At 38.5% G+C, this 16,848-nt stretch overlaps 1 protein-coding gene across 5 annotated transcripts in view; it reads right to left on the bottom strand.

Annotated features, from left to right (window-relative positions):
* BTBD7 (BTB domain containing 7) overlaps positions 1 to 16,848 on the bottom strand; it is a 109,468-nt gene that overhangs the window by 15,441 nt on the left and 77,179 nt on the right. For all 5 annotated transcript variants that reach the window (XM_038545584.1, XM_038545583.1, XM_038545585.1 and 2 more), the window contains 3 exons: positions 7,491 to 7,699; positions 5,711 to 5,786; positions 1,692 to 1,852 (listed from right to left, as the gene is read on the bottom strand). In XM_038545584.1, coding sequence (XP_038401512.1) covers positions 1,692 to 1,852; positions 5,711 to 5,786; positions 7,491 to 7,699 — 446 coding nt within the window. The remainder of the gene's footprint in view (positions 1 to 1,691; positions 1,853 to 5,710; positions 5,787 to 7,490; positions 7,700 to 16,848) is intronic.

Raw genomic sequence — 16,848 nt, forward strand, 5'->3', positions numbered from 1 at the left:
ACCTATGGTTTTACTTTGCCTTCTTTGGTGTGTGTGATTACTAGTGAGACTGAACACTTTTTTCTAATTAGAAATATAAATATTTAATTATTTTCTTCTAGTTTTCCCATGTTTCAATTTAATATTTAATTCTGCAATCTAATAGCGATTAATTTTGTGTGCAAGTGAAATGAGGTTTTAACTTTAAACAAATTCCCCCCTAACTCACCATCTAGTCCAGCAAAATGATTCACTGATTTCTGATAGATTATGATATGTTTAATTCTTATATATTAATGAGGAATTTTTTTTTAATGAGGATTTTTTTCTGGGCTATTTGGTCTTGTCTGTTTTGCTAGCATCACAGATCAGAATTTTTTTTTGTTTCTGTTTTTGTTTTTTAAAGCTCTAGGCCCAATGTGGGCCCTGAACTCACAAACCTGAGATCAAGAGTTACGTGCTTTACCAACTGAGCCAGACAGGCATCCCTAGAGTTTTTAAATTTTATTTATTTACTTATTTTTTATTATTATTATTATCATTATTATTATTATTATTCATGAGAGACCCACATAGAGAGAGAGAAGCAGAGACACAGGCAGAGGGAGAAGCACGCCCCATGCAGGGAGCCTAACGTGGGACTCCATCCCGGGTCTCCAGGATCACACCCCGGGCCGAAGGCAACGCTAAACCGCTGAGCCACCCAGGCTGCCCCATCCCTAGAGTTTTAAAATATATTTTAAATTCTGGAATAGTTATCCTTCCTTCATTATATTCGCTTTACAGAACTTAAAAAAAAATTCTTATCAAATAAATAAATGAATATGGAAGAGGGAGGGAGGAAAACCAAAAAACAAACTCTTAACAGAGAACAAAGTGAAGCTAACCAGACAGGAGGTAGAAGGGGGAGAGGGGAAACAAGTGATGGAGGTTAAGAAGGGCACTTGTTGTGATGAGCACCGGGTGTTGTATATAAGTGCTGAATCATGAAATTCCTCACCGGAAATGAATATTACACTGTATGATAACTAACAGGAATTTCAACAAAAACTTGGAAAGAAAATAAATAAATGAAACAGTCGCATGCAATGAAAAAAAAAATTCTTATCAGTTTTTTTCCAGATGATTTTTATGTTTCTGAGCAGCTGAAAAAACTGTCTATAAGCATTGCAATAAAGTTATAGATCAATGTGTGAAGAAGTAATATTTATAATACTTATTTCTCACATCCATTAATTCAAGCAATTCTATTAGTTTAAGAAATTCACTTTAAAAAAGCTATGAAAGTAATATGATCAGCTCCATTAATTTTTAACTGAAATACGATCATAAGATTCAGTCATCCCTTTCACACTGAACCCTTCTCTTCTCCCTGATTTACTGCTGTGTTTGAGAAGTCTCCAGAGGTAATTTCTACCCTTTTCTTTGTGAACAGGATCTACTTGATCTACACTGATCCTCCTACACTATCTTTTGCAAAAGTAAGACGGCTCTACCCACTTAACTCTCATTCACCAAGCATTTATTTGTGCCATTGGCCAACATGAGGGACACAATATGGTACAAAACACACATCTGTCTCTGTTCTCATGGACTTTGTGGATTTACAATACTTTATTAGTAGAAATTACGTAAAATGATAAAAAAAAGAAGTCTTTACATTTTGGCGCATTTTCTTTTCATGAAAGAGATAAATGAACAAACGTACTTACCGCATCACTTAGGACTTCACTGTTTATAGGTAAGATATGTTCAATTCGCACAAAAGGTAAGAGAGAAGAAAGGATCTCTCTAAGCTCTTCGATGTCTAGGTCTCGTCTTTTTACGCCTCTTCTGTTTACACTATGGGCAGTGCCACTTAGTAAGTTTGGCTCTATGAGACAGAAAACGAAAAGTCTCCTACCAAATCCAAATTTTTACCTTTTTTTCTCTAGTACACTTTTAGTAACATGCTTTATACTTAAGTGCATCTGCTTTAAAAAGGATTATAAATTACTTTTGTGTCTTAAGTTTTCTTAATAGAGATGTTCTTCTACAAAGATAAAGCATGTCAACAGTATAACTTTTTCTTTATTGTTTTGCACTAAAGAATAAGAAGAATTCTTTTCCACATACTAACACAAAGGAGAAAAGATGACAATCTATTAGAATCTAGTTTGACCAAGGGCTTTTTCTTAAGCTTTTACACTGCTGTGACCAGTTTTTAGTACAATTAAGGGCATTACATGGCAAATGCTATTTCCGGTAACTGTGGGTTATCAGGATACTGATTAGGCTACCATATGTTTACCAGCAATTTAATAAAATACTAATTACCTGGTATCTAAAGCAGCAAACTAAGGCACCTGGGTGGCTCAGTCAGTTGAGCATCTGCCTTCGGCTCAGGTCATGATCCCAGGGTCCTCAGATGGAGCCCCATATCGAGCTCCCTGCTCAGCAGGGAGTCTATGCTTCTCCATACCCTGCCACCCTCACTCCCCCTGCTTGTGCACTTTTGCTCTCTGTCTCAAATAAATAAAATCTTTTTTTTTTAAGTGAAATCTAATGTGCACTGTATTTAACTTTGATTTTTATGATAGTCTCCTAAATCTCCCTAATATGGGAATGTTACTGCATAAAAGTGAACACTTTGATCTCTGACACAAAATATATTCCCACTGTCCAGAGCAGAGAGTAAAGGTTTTCTTCATTAGGTATCAATGAAAGAAGATCTTAAGTATATATAAGCTTACAACATTGAGTGGAAAACAAAAATTACTAAAATTTTGGGAATCTTTAATCATATCTATAATCTAGTGGTTATATATTTTTTCTTTAAAAAGTAAGATCCTTATCATTCCCAAATATAAGTGCTGTATTTTTTGCAAACACTCTATAGGCAAACAAGTATTTCCCTTAAATCATGTGTAAATCCCATCAAATCTCTCATGGATAGAGAGATAAGAAATAATTGTTTTTGAGAAGCTAAGCTTCTTCTGGCATCATTCAATATAAAATTGTTGCAAGCATGTGGAAAAGGGTTTTTTTTCCTTGCCTTGCTATGATTTGGCTTCATACTTATTATACAAAGCACTGCTTTTCGAAAAAAAATTTTTCCCCCCTTAAAATAGTGGCATCCTGTTTTCATACGAAATCTTACATAAAACTCCCAAGTAAGTAATGGGTAAGGGCAGAACCTTATACAGAAAGGAGGCTGAAAAGAGCTGCCTGGTATGCTCAGGTTCCTGCTCATTCCTGGAAGAGCCTTCTGCTCCAACCCCATCGGGAAACTACTATTTAAGGGAAATCTTATCAAGGATGCTCATTATCTGCTCATAAACATGGCATTTTATCATAACCAACCTTACACCAGTGAACAGGCCTATGGCCTACAATGATTATGCAGCATCATATACAATTAATTCTTGTTGTTGGAGGAATCCTGTTCTATAAAGTCACCGTCAACAATCAGCAAACACTTAACCACTGCTCCTAAGGGAAACACAGGGTGAGATTCCTATAAGCCTCTGGTTCCAGTTTTATTACCTGGTCAAGACAAAAACGTTGTTTTAGGTGTGTTTCTGTTTAAAGACACCTTATTACTATATATTGTTGATTTGCCCTCGCAGCCAACAAGCACTGCCACTCATATCTGAATGAAGCTGAATTTAACTCCTAGTTTCTCTGTGAAGGGACATCACAGCCTTCCTGTGCCTGGAAACACCATACAGCACTAGAAGTTATAATGGGAGGCCAGCTGGATCAGTGAGGTCACCAAAAACAACACCCACCCATAAAATATGAAAAACTTGGCACTGAATGGAATGAAAAGGACACTTGTTTGCAGTATGAGAAGTGAAATGAGAAGGCAGAGCGGCACCTTGTTCCACCCGAAGCTGGGAATACGTGCATCAGGGGACTCCAATGTTTTGTCACTCTGAGCATGTCTGTAGTTGACCATGAAAGTGTTGTGGGTACTGGTTTTGGGGTTATAAATAAATTTTAGCAGGTAGATGAATTTGCAAATACAGAGTCTGCAAGTAAAGACAGATGGTATATTGGCATTTCAAAAAGACCTAAATTAAAACTAGTGGCTTTAATATTCAACACAATTCTATTTTTTTTTAAGATTTTATTTATTTATTAGAGACACAGAAAGAGAGAGAGAGAGAGATTGGGAGAGAGAGGCAGAAACACAAACAGAGGGAGAAGTAGGCTCCATGCAGGGAGCCTGACGTGGGACTCGATCCTGGGTCCCCAGGATCACACTCCGGGCCGAAGGCAGGCGCTAAACTGCTGAGCCACTGGGGCTGCCCTTCAACACAATTCTTATCTGAGAATTACTAAAAGGCTTTTGCAGGCCATAGAGAAATAAATTAGTAGGAGAAATTAGAGGTTTTGAAAGTCAGATTTAGTTTGAAATTTTTATGTATTTTAAAACATGACAGGCAAACCCTATAAATGCACTAAAAATTTATCATTGACCTAAACACTTTTTTCAAAAGATTTTATTTATTTATTTGACAGAGAGATAAGCATAAACAGGAGGAGTAGCAGAGGGAAAGGGAGAAGCAGGCTCTCTGCTGAGCAAGGAGCCCAATGTGGGGCCCAATCCCTGAGTCAAAAGCTTAACCGACTTAGCCACCCAGGTGTCCCAACTTGAACACTTTATAAATAGGTGAACTTCATGGTATGAAAAGTATATCTAAAAAAGCCAACAAGAAATGACAGGCAACAGAAATCTCTATTTAATTTTTCTAGTTAAAATGTTTTGAAAGGAAATGTTTTGATTTGGATTTGCTATATAGAGGCATACAAACATTCTGAGGGAAGGAGCATGCGTGCGATGTTTCTACCTCTTCTGCAGTATCCCCAGTTGGAAGCCATCCAAAAGCATTATTTTTCCTTTACCTTCCACAAAAAAATTTCTTTTAAAGATTTTATTTATTTATTCATGAGACACACACACACACACACACACACACACACACACACACACACACAGGCAGAAACACAGGCAGTGGGAGAAGCAGGCCCTGCAAGGAGCCTGATGCAGGACTGTATCCTAGACCCCAGGATCAGGCACTGAGTCAAAGGCAGACACTCAACCACTGAGCCACTCAGGTGTCCCTACCTTCCACAAAATTTAAAAATAAACAAGCATGCTTTTTGGGCCGGGGTAGGAGGTGGGGAGATCAGTCATACATTTTTTAATTGAGGTAAAGTTCGCATAAACCTCACCATTTTAGCCATTTTAAAGCATACAATTCAGTCAGTAGTTTTTAGTATATTTAAAATGTTATACACACATTACTATCTAATTCCTAAACATTTTCATCAGCAATATGCTTTTGTAATACTTTAATCATTAAATGAAAAATTTCACTCTAATACTTGTATAAATCAGTAAACATTTATTATTAGCACATAGATAATTCCTAAACATTGCCATCAGCAATATGCTTTTGTAATACTTTAATCATTAAATGAAAAATTTCACTCTAATACTTCTATAAATCAGTCAACATTTCTTATTAGCACATAGATAACATTAAAAGTACACTTTTAAAATTGTAAAATAAAAATTTCTGGTATATTTGTTTCTAATAAAGTATACCCTTCTCCACTAAAGGATTTTACAGATCATAAAAATTTCTATTTCCAGCAGGTAATAGTGGCTACTGTCAAGACTGACACATAGCATGTCTCTGAATAAAAAAACTTACAGTATAAACTAATTTTGTAAGCTTACCTCTGTCAGCTATTCTTTTCATCAATTGATGCTCACCCCATTTAATCAGATATTTAAGGATATCTTGTTCACTTGCCTAGAATAAAAAATGATTTATATTCATTTTAGTGAAATTAGACAAATGGCAAATTTCATTAATGACTTCCTAGGTCATAATTTACACACAGTATGCAACTTACCACATTTCATGCTACACTGGCTGTTTGAAATGTTCCACTAAAGCTGAGGTCCACCAGCAGCAAACACACAACTGCTTTCCATGTGTTTTGTCCAGTAACTTACCTCTTGGCTCCAACTAAATTTTTTATTCTTGCTTTCATCTTTATGTTTTGTTTATCCTATTCTCTTCACCTATTTTAAACTTATTTTATTCTACTATATGGTCTCTATACAGCTGCCTTAAATTCTTCTTGGGATAGGAAGAGATGAATAGATGAAAGTAAATGTATATAGATACCAAGTGATTCTGTTGCAAGAACAGAAAATACAGATACAGAGACTTGTTTTGACAGAGAAACTACAATCTGCACAAGGTATGCTACTGACTGGTGAGGGCCCTTCAAGCAGTCTGTGAAATGGCAAGGTGCCCCTCAAATCTTTGTACTTTACTGAAAATCTTAGAGCAAATCTAGGCTGCAGTCCAAGGTTTTTACTTTCTAAATAGAAATGCAAAACTTTCTAAAGACAATAATCTGAGAGAACTGACAAATCCTAATCCCCATAATGCATGCAGTCTGGATCAGGACAATGAAATGAGGTTAATGAACACAGAGCCTAAATAAATAAAATCCAATTACGACATCATTTGTATTGCAATCAAAGCACAGATGCTACGTTGATTATTTAACTTGTCACTTAATTTTTTTTAAAGATTTTATTTATTTATTCATGACAGACACAAAGGGGTGGGGGGCAGAGACACAGGCAGAGGGAGAAGCAGGCTCCATGCAGGGAGCCCAATGTGACTCGATCCCGGGACTCCAGGATCACGCCCTGGCCAAAGGCGGGCACTGAACCAATGAGCCACAGGGATCCCCACGTCACTGAATTTCTAACTGGGATGGAAGCATTTTATAATTTTCCTAGTATAAATATAAAGAAATAGGTAATGGCTCAGTGGGTTTATATTTTTATAACATTAAAACTGTTGTATAGTTTTCGGCATAAAATTCGTATAACAATGCCAAAAAAATTAAACTTGAACATATGTTACTTCAAAGTATTTTTTGCAATATTTTAAATCTATTGTTAGTTTAAGTTACCAAATTATATTGACATATAAGTCAATGACAGAAGAATTTGCTAAAAACTACTTCTGATTAAAAATAAGTAGTTCAAAACATTACTGTATTTTGGTAAAACACATATACTAAATTTTTATAAGCATTTGAGTAGTCAGAAATTGAATACTACTCTTACTTTGTGCTGAGTAAGCTACTGTCTATAGTCCAAGTACCTGATACTCCATCAAAAACAAGAAAGTGTGATAATGAATTGATGGAAGCCAAGAAAATCATTGTTGGGATATGCTTCTGACCTCGCCTACTGCCTCAACCCCATTGGTGTATAGTTGGTTGAGACCAGAACTTGTTCACAGTGCGGAGTTAGAGCAGCAAGTGCACAAAGGGCCAGAGAGCCAGAAGGCTTTTCCTGTACAAATCTGAAAAGGGCATACCTGGCTGGGCTGATCTCCCTAGATGGTAGAATAACAGAGTATAGATGGGTTTCCTGGTGAACACATGGATGACAATTACTTTGACAAGTATATATAAATGATTACCTGTAGGTAGTCAGACTGGATAGCAGTGAGCAGATGGTCTTTGCTGAGTTCATAAAAAACATCCGAAGTCATGACCTGGGAAAACTCCTCACAGAGGAAATGTAAAGCTTGTCGGTGTACCCATTTAGAGCCATATGGATGAGAGCTCCACTTGAGGATGGCAATTAAGGTATCTAATGAGATGCTCTCAGCAATGATATCCTCACAGCCTAAAAGAGAAGGCAAATACTTCTTAAAATTAATCATAAATATTCCTTATTGAACATTAGTATGTTAGATAATATATTTAAAAGTAGCAATAGTAAAAAAAAAGAACAAGGAGATAAATAAAATTTCAAGAGAAATTACCAAGACCTGGTAGGATGGGGTAACAACAGGTAACAATAGACTATGACATCTATAGGAAATCTGCTGTCCAGTAGAGACAAATCCATAGAAAGAGGCAGAGAATCCTCATAATTGTTTAAGAAAATCAGTATCTATGTGCAAATCCAACAACCTAAAGTAAGACACTACAGCAGAGAGGACTGGATCATAAGGGAAAGAAGAGAAGGGAAAACTGACACAGTTGTGGGAATTGGCCAGAGAATGGGTACGGATGACACCTGACAGATAGAGAATCCGTCTCTATCCGGATAGAGAAGACAAGTAGGCTATCTTCTTTGAACTAGGAGAATATATGTTCTAATAAAACAACAATTTGCATTGTTGATAGCTTAAACTCTCAGAATAGAGACAATATAGTTTTATGCTCATCTGAGATGAATTCTGGTGGATTTAAAAGAAATAAGTAGTTTAAGGAAAAGAACCAGGCTTCTGGAGAAAGTGATTATGACACTGTAAGGACTCAAAAAAGTGAAGATAACCTGAGGATAGTCAACTATTTTCCTTAGGAGAGATCATTTCAAAATATAAAGATAAAAAATGTAAAATCTGAGTGATAAAAACTGTGGAAGGGAAAATGATTGAAGTTGGACAGAAATTCTTTATAATTGTTTACAAGAAACCCTGATAATTTGGGGGAGAAAAGAGGCATTTACCACTAAAGAGGCTGCTCTCTAATGAGCTCACAGCTTTGAAAGATACAGCCAAAATAAAGAACATCAATGAACTCCAGAGACTTGCAAAGTTCAATGTTACTGTGAAACCATGAAAGGCAAAAAGTGAAAGGTAATGACTGATTACCCTTTTTTCAGGTGACATGAGATCATTAGCAGACAATACAGGGTACAAGAAGTCATGCTTCATTCTCTTTTCTGATACAGTACCAGATAACCAGACTATCATAAAGAATGGTGTAACCTGACTTCTGCAAAGCATTTAACAAAATACTTTATGAAGTCTCTAGAAGACAGGGATGCTGTCTTCACTGTATGTCTAGCACCTTCTTGCACATGGGAGGTGCTACATAAAAATTTGTTGAGTGTGCAAACGAGATCTTTGCAGATAAGATAAAGAGCAGTATATGGGTGACAGAACAGTGGTTACCGGAACCGTTTGCAAGTAGCACTGATTAACCTGGGGGATGGGAGTGGGGAGTCTCTGTTTTTGTGATATTAATTAAGAACTTGAATGAAGATGGGGAAAATATGCTTCAAAATCTCCAGATGATGGGCAGCTCCGGTGGCACAGTGGTTTAGCTCTGCCTGCAGCCCGGGGTGTGATCCTGGAGACCTGGGATCGAGTCCCACGTCAGGCTCCCTGCATAGAGCCTGGTTCTCCCTCTGCCTGTGTCTCTGTCTTTCTCTCTCTCTGTGTGTCTCTATGAATAAATAAATAAGTAAATCTTAAAATCTCCAGATGAGGGGATCCCTGGGTGGCTCAGCGGTTTAGGGCCTGCCTTCGGCCCAGGGCGTGACCGTGGAGTTCTAGGATCGAGTCCCACTTTGGGCTCCCTCCATGGAGCCTGCTTCTCCCTCTGCCTGTGTCTCTCATGAATAAATAAAATCTTTAAAAAAAAAATCTTCAGATGATCTAAAACTGGGAAACACTGGATGACAGGATCAAAACCGGCTAAACAGATGGGTCAAAATGAAGGTGAAATAGAACCAGGAAAATTAGGAAGTTCTATATATTAGTGAAAGAAAATCAACGGCACAAAAGATGATGGGAGAGCTACCTCAGCCATAACCCATGCTGAATGGGACAAACTGTGATATGGCTGCTGTAGAGCTGAAACAAGCTCAAGCTTTTATGATTAAAGCAGAGTCCTAATCAATGGTACAATGTCACACTGCTGTCATGTGAGGTGCTGTGTTCTGTTCCAGGCCCTATGTTTTAGATGGGGCACTGACAGATGCAGGATTTCTCAGAGGAGGGCAAAAGAACAGTAGAGAGTTTGAGAACTGTAACAGGAGAAGCGCTCTGAGCAACCAAGATTACTAGGCTTACGGAAGAGAAACCTGAGGGGAGACCATAGGCCGCTATCTTTAAATGTCTGACAGACCTTCATGAGGCAGAGGAGAAATGACAGACTTCCCTGCTGTTCCAAGGGCAGGTCCTGGATGTTAAATGGATGTTGGAAGAAGGGAGATATTGCCTCAATATTAAGAAATCTCTAACAATTAGATTGCTCTCCTCTTGTCCCCTCTGACAAAAAAAGAATAGAAAAATATAGGAGCAAAGGCTGGCTCATCACATATGAGATAGAGTACCAAGAACCCCTATGCTGGATATGGAGCTAACATTAGATAGCATCCAAGTTGCTTCTATCACAAAGATAAAATCATTTTTAGAAAAGTGGTGACAGAGTATCAATGAGAGAGTAACTTAATCTAAAGATTAAAGATTAATTGACTTAATCTCAATATTAACCTGAGATCCTGATAAGGACATGGAGACCACCACAATGGAATCTGCATGTAAACAACACCCAAAGAGGTGAGTATGTACTGATGAAGAGTGAGGAATATGGAAAAGCTGTAAGCTGCCCGCATGATCTTATGGTGAGCCTTGAATGCCAGTAGCCAGAGGAAGACTTGTCAGTCTGCTGCTTTAAAGGAGGCAGGGGAGGAGAATGAAGCAATATAATGGATATGTTTGGGCACGAAACACGTGAAGTTAGAGAAAAAGTGGTTATTCAAAAAGATGTATCACGATCCTACGAAACCAAGATATTGGCAGAGGGAAGAAAAGAGAATTAATAACAACATCATATATTTAAACTTCTGAGGTTTTCAAAGAAGTGAGATGTGATAAGAAAAAGTGGGCTTTGCAATCAACAGATCGAAATCCCACCTTGGCCTCTCAGAAGCAAAGTCATTTGCTTAAATCCTTAGCCTCTTTGAGCCTGAAGTGTTCTCATTTGTAAAGCTAAGTTTATACTCCTAAATCAGGGTTGTTATGAGATTTAAATGAGATGGTACCCTTGACATTCTTCATTTGTTCAAACATTCTGCAGTACCTACTTGCCAAGCACTATGAATACACTCTTTTTACTGCACACTTTCCTGGGTGATATTATCTCGCCCACATGGCCTTAATTCCCAAAGCATTCTCATGACTTGTAAGTCTGTATTACAGTTCTGGGGTGCCTCGCCATGTCGGAGGAGCATGCAACTCTTGATCTTGGGTTGTGAGTTCAAGCTCTACAAAAAAGTTTACATACAGTTCCAACCCAGAGCTCTCTCCTGACTCCCAGACTCAGTCCAACTTCCCATTGGAGTGTTCCATGGGGATGTTCTGCAGACCTCTTAAAGGCAAATCAATTCGTTTCCTCTGAGAAACCTAGTATCCCCCTCTGACTTCTTACCCCTGCTTCCTCCCAAAGCCAGCAATCTTAGTACTATTAGTGATTCCTTCTCTTGAAGCCCACATCCAATCACCATCATATGCTTTTCATTCTATTCTTAAATACATCCCCTCAAAAAAAAAAAAAAAATACATCCCCTCCACTGAAACTCTACCACCTCCCCATTTCAGAATCTGATACTTTCTAAACCCTGCATCACTGAAATAGCCTCAAAAAGTTCCCATCTTTCTCCCTTCCAATCTGTTCTCCATACTGTTGCCAGATGATCTTTTAAAATGTAAATTAGATTATATATGTAACAAATTATTCAATAGCTTGCAAATAACTTCAAGATAAAATCCAAACTACATATTCTTGATAGTCTGGTCATTGCCAACTTTTCCAGCCCCATTCCTGTTCATAGCAATCATTCATCACTTAGCATTTCCTAGAGTTCCAACAAACTGTCTCACCTCCAGGCCTTTGCATATGTTGTTCCATTTTTCTGAAATGCTCTTAATTCTCTTTATTAACTCATCCACTTTTTTTAGACTTAGCTTAGATGTTGCCTCTTTCAAAACCCTATCTTGATCTTGTTCCCCAAAAGCTGAGGTCAGGTGTTCCTCCTACCTAAAAAAAAGCAGCCCTATTTCTCTATATATACAATAGCATTAAATTCTCATAGTATTTTGTATTTCTGTAATATTTATCTGAATCCTCTACCAGACTAAGAGCTCTTTTGGGGTGGAGGCCCCCCACCTTGTCATTCTACAATGCCGGACATCTAGTAGCTAATCAATTAAAAACAAACATAATAGGGGGTCCCTGGGTGGCTCAGCAGTTGAGCGTCTGCCTCTGGCTCAGGGCGTGATCCTGGAGTCCCGGGATCAAGTCCCACATCAGGCTTCCTGCATGGAGCCTGCTTCTCCCTCTGCCTATGTCTCTGCCTCTCTGTCTTTCATGAATAAATAAATAAAATCTTTAAAAACAAACATAATAGCTAATACTTTTGAAACTTACTATGTGCCAAGTCTATACTTAACTTAGAATATTTAATTTCTGCACTCCTATTCAAAGAAGGTAGTTTTATTATTCCCATTTTACAGATGAGAAAACTAAGATTCACAAAGATTAATATACTTGCTCAAAGTCGTACAGCTAGGAAGAAGACAAGTTGTACTTAACTAAACATAGCCTTCCCCTCCTGCCAAAAAATTTCCCTCTTTTTTATGTCTCTAAGCTTAGGTCTTACCTGGATTAATGCTCCTTAGAACTTTTTCATTTATAACCACTCTTCTTATAAGCAGAAAAGCATCTTATAAATACCAAACATGGTGACATTAACTCACAAATGTGAAAGGAAGGCAATTAGGCAAAAAATTGGAATGCTGAAAGGTATGTTTTACTTTCATTTTTTTAAAGATTTTATTTATTTATTCAAGAGAGATACAGAGAGAGAGGCAGAGACACAAGCAAAGGGAGAAGCAGGCTCCCTGTAGGGAGCCTGATGTGGGACTCGATCCCAGGACCCTGGGATCACGACCTGAGCCAAAGGCAGAAGCTCAACCACGGAGTCACCCAGGTGTCCCTGAAAGGTATATTTTAAAAAGAAATTTATCTAATATCGTCAAATATAATATTTTCATATTACAGTAAAGGATTTCAATTAGTGGTAATTTGCACTTTGTCACGGTTATCAATACTGGAATGAAAATGTAAATACAGCAACAAGGCCAAAGGGGTGCTGGCAGAGAAAGGCCAGTAAGAAAGATGCAAAAAGGCTTCATGCAATGTCATTTCCTTGATAAATTTTGGACCAGTCTCGTTGGTCCAGAAACATTACCAGCACACTATCGAAGGTGGCTGACAAAGTCATACTAACCCAAACCCCACAAGACCAATGTATAAATCAAAAGGTCCACTTATGTGCAGTGCAACTATTTATTTAGTTCACTTCTAGTGAGCAGAATGCCATGTTTCAAACTATCTTGGGTCAAGAAATATTTGTTATTGCTTGCTTTTTTTTAAGTTTCTAATCTGTCATGGACCAATACTTTAGTGGAAACCAGTAAAAATGCTGCTTGAATACTGTGGCGATGTCAAATTGCCAAAAAGTTTCTATACGCTTACTCTCAGTAACTGTACTTCCCTCACTACAGACATACTTTGAGAAGCACTGCTCTGGCTAGACTTCCTTCTCTTTCTCTATGCCAGTTTCAGGATATATGAAGGTTAAGTTTATTTCCTCCCATTTGGTACTAATAAACTCTCAGAAGGACCTCTTTTTCCCTCTTCTGGTTTCTTATAGAGTTTACTGACTCCATAGATAAAACAGTATCTGTATTTCTTTAAAGACAACTAAATACACAATCAGAATGACTACTTTTTTTTATTTTTTAAATAGGCTCCATGCCCAGTGTGCAGCCCAATGCAGGCCCCGAACTCACAACCCTGAAATCAAGACCTGAGCTGAGACCACGAGTTGGATGTTTAACCCTGACAGGGCCGCCGAGGCACCCTACTTTTTCTTTTTCTTTTTTTTTTTAAACTAGAAATAGGGCAACCCTGTCAGGACCCCTCTCACTCCTGAGAGCTTTCTCTGTATCTTTACTTAATAAACTTCTGTCCCTTTACTCACACACACAAAAATAAATAAATAAAAATAAAAATAAACTAGAAATATAGTGCTTAAGACTATTATCCAAATACGGCACAACACTGTACATATTCACCAACACCAGTCCTCCGATTCAACCCCTACCCATGTGCAGAGTACACATCCCCAGCCCAAGACTTTGGGACTGGCCATGAGATCTGCTTTGACCAATGAAACGTTAGTGGATATGATGTGAAAAAAAGCTTCAAAAGTACTTTTGGGAACTGGGCTTGCCCTCTTGCCTTCTCCACCACCATGGTAAGAAGATACTGTGTGTGGCTAGCTTGTTGATCCTAGGAGAAAAATAAGCAGTAGCAGAAACAGAGCCAGCCAGCTCTGCTAAACCACAGTGGCAATCAGGATAACCCCAGATGCTACAAACTTAAATTTGTAATTTTAGCTGACCTGGAGATTTGTAGGAAATACATGTTCATGTCATATACCACTGAGATTCCCCAGTTGTTTGTTACATAGCAGTGATTGACTAATACACCACATACATTTTTAGATGAACTCAAAAGCCTTTACCAGTTTCCTTGTAACAGAAAAATTCATCTGTAGGCAAGACATTGAATGGCTCAAAGGTGCTCATGCATTCTGCTCAGGTAGTAGATTTTCAATGATGCAGTTGTGAGATTGGCAGATGAAATATGAAGTTAACGTTTCATGATTTTTTTTTTGCTTCTGTGAAAACTACATTTTACAGATCCACTGCTTACTTGATTAATCCCTTCTTCTATTTTTTTTTACCAGAATATTTTCTTTCTGATACTTAATGTTGGCAAAAATGCCTCTTTTTAAAAATGTGAGCTAAACACTATGAATGATCAAGGCAGAGATATGAAGTACAACGTATTAATTTGACATTTAGTAATACAAATGATTGTTCATTTAGTAATACAAATGCTGCATGTTGAATAGGACCATTTTCTGTTTTTACTATTAACATTTTCCCCCCTTTATGTTCCTCTGATGACTATAAAATAAGCTTCAATATATACAGATTTCCTGAAAACAGTCAGGATTTGTCTTTTTTGCCACTCTCATACTCTCTCCACCAGCACTAGTGGGAAACTTTTTCACTAACTCAGGTCTATCAGGAAACATGTAATCAGCTTCTAGATTCAGAGTTTCATATTGGGGCTGAGGTAGGAAGAGGAAGAACATAGGCAAGGGGAAAGAAGTGAAGGGAACAGTGGAGGGTGATCACAGCTTGCTAAGCAACACACACTGTATAATAAGTTTAGAGGAAGGCTGGTCTTACAGCAGGCATGGTGGCTCTTCAGTGGCCTGTTAGAAATAGAAGACTTCAAGTGCAAGCAGGCTTGAGAAAAAAGTTTCTTTAATTCTTTCCAACTAACCTGTATGGAACTGATTCCAGTTCCCAAGGAAATGGAATCATGAAATGAGAGGGAACTGAGGACAGTGTAAAGAGCTTATAGGCTTTGAATTCGGGCAGTTATCTTACTAACTCTTGACTCTCCCTTAGAGTCCTGTGCAGGATCAGAGCACACCCTCTGTGAGTCTCATTTCCTCATACAGAGGATGAAATAATCCCATCAGAGTTCTAAGGATTATGTTAAATAACATCAGGGAGCCGTGTGTCCATCGACACTACCGTTCTAGGCTAGAAATCTTCAATCAGCTTGCCAACTCCACCTCCTTTGACATATAGATAGAACTAGTAGATGCGTCCTACTGATTCTTCCTTCAAGATGCTCTTTGATTAGCCTCTTTATTTTCCATCCCCAGGAATGCAACCTCTGTCCAAATCCTTAGTACTTCACACATCAAACACTGAGAAGCTTCCTGCTGTCTACCTCCCTCAGTCTTCCAATCCATACAGAGCACACGGCAGAAAGGTTTTCCACCATCATCCCTGCATCTTCTCTATTTTAAACAGGCAACCAGAATTCCAGAGCCAAGGCAGAAAATGAGAGTCAGACATGTAAGAATTAGAAGACAAGTCAATCTGTGCTGCAGTGTTTTTAACTGCCAGTCCTTGGACTCTGCAACTTGTGAGTGCTGATTGGATAAATATTCCTCTCTGCTACTCCTCAGGAGGACCATTCTAAAGATTTTACAGAGCTCCTCAGAGCATCCTGGCAGGGTTAAAACCCTGGTGTCTCCAGCGGCAACCAGCCCAAGACCTTTCTCTCCTCCTCTATCTCATTCTCTCTAAGCCTACACTCCTGTACAAGGGCTTACTTAGCAGATAAGCTCATGCAAGCAAGCCTTTGTTTTAGGCAGCCTCAGCAGAGCTTGTGGGGCAATGGGAAGAGATACCCATACATGAGAGGAACAGAAGAGGCCCTAGAAAACAAGATTCTCCAGTGAGATTGTGGAACTAGCTCACTCACTGAAGAAACAGCAAAAAGGACTCCGATTGCTAATGGTAAGGGGGTGGAGGGGGGGGGGGTAAGTGACTCCTGCATGCAGCAGCATCACAATACTATGGATTCCCCTAAGTGAAGTATTAGTTTAGTAGTAGAGGAGGCACTTGAATGGAATGGGAACATTAGGAATTATAGGGACCTGAAATTGGTTGGCTTTAGCTAATTGCTTATCAAGTCGAGAAAAAAGGAAACAGGCTCCGGTTAGCCACCCCTCAATATAGGCATTCTGTCAAAGTCAGAAGACTTCTAGGTTGGTGTTTAAAACAATCCTTATGGGATCCCTGGGTGGCGCAGCGGTTTAGCGCCTGCCTTTGGCCCAGGGCGCGATCCTGGAGACCCGGGATCGAATCCCACGTCGGGCTCCCGGTGCATGGAGCCTGCTTCTCCCTCTGCCTGTGTCTCTGCCTCTCTCTCTCTCTCTCTCTGTGACTATCATAAATAAAAAAAAAATAAAATAAAATAAAATAAAATAAAACAATCCTTATTCCCTGCAGGTGCAGAACAGACTGTCAAAACTCAGGCTCCAGATTTAATTTTAAAGATATCAGACCTACAAAGACTTGAATGTAAAGCCTT

The sequence above is a fragment of the Canis lupus genome, chromosome 8 (genome assembly GCF_011100685.1).
Source record: "Canis lupus familiaris isolate Mischka breed German Shepherd chromosome 8, alternate assembly UU_Cfam_GSD_1.0, whole genome shotgun sequence".
Lineage (NCBI taxonomy): Eukaryota > Metazoa > Chordata > Mammalia > Carnivora > Canidae > Canis > Canis lupus.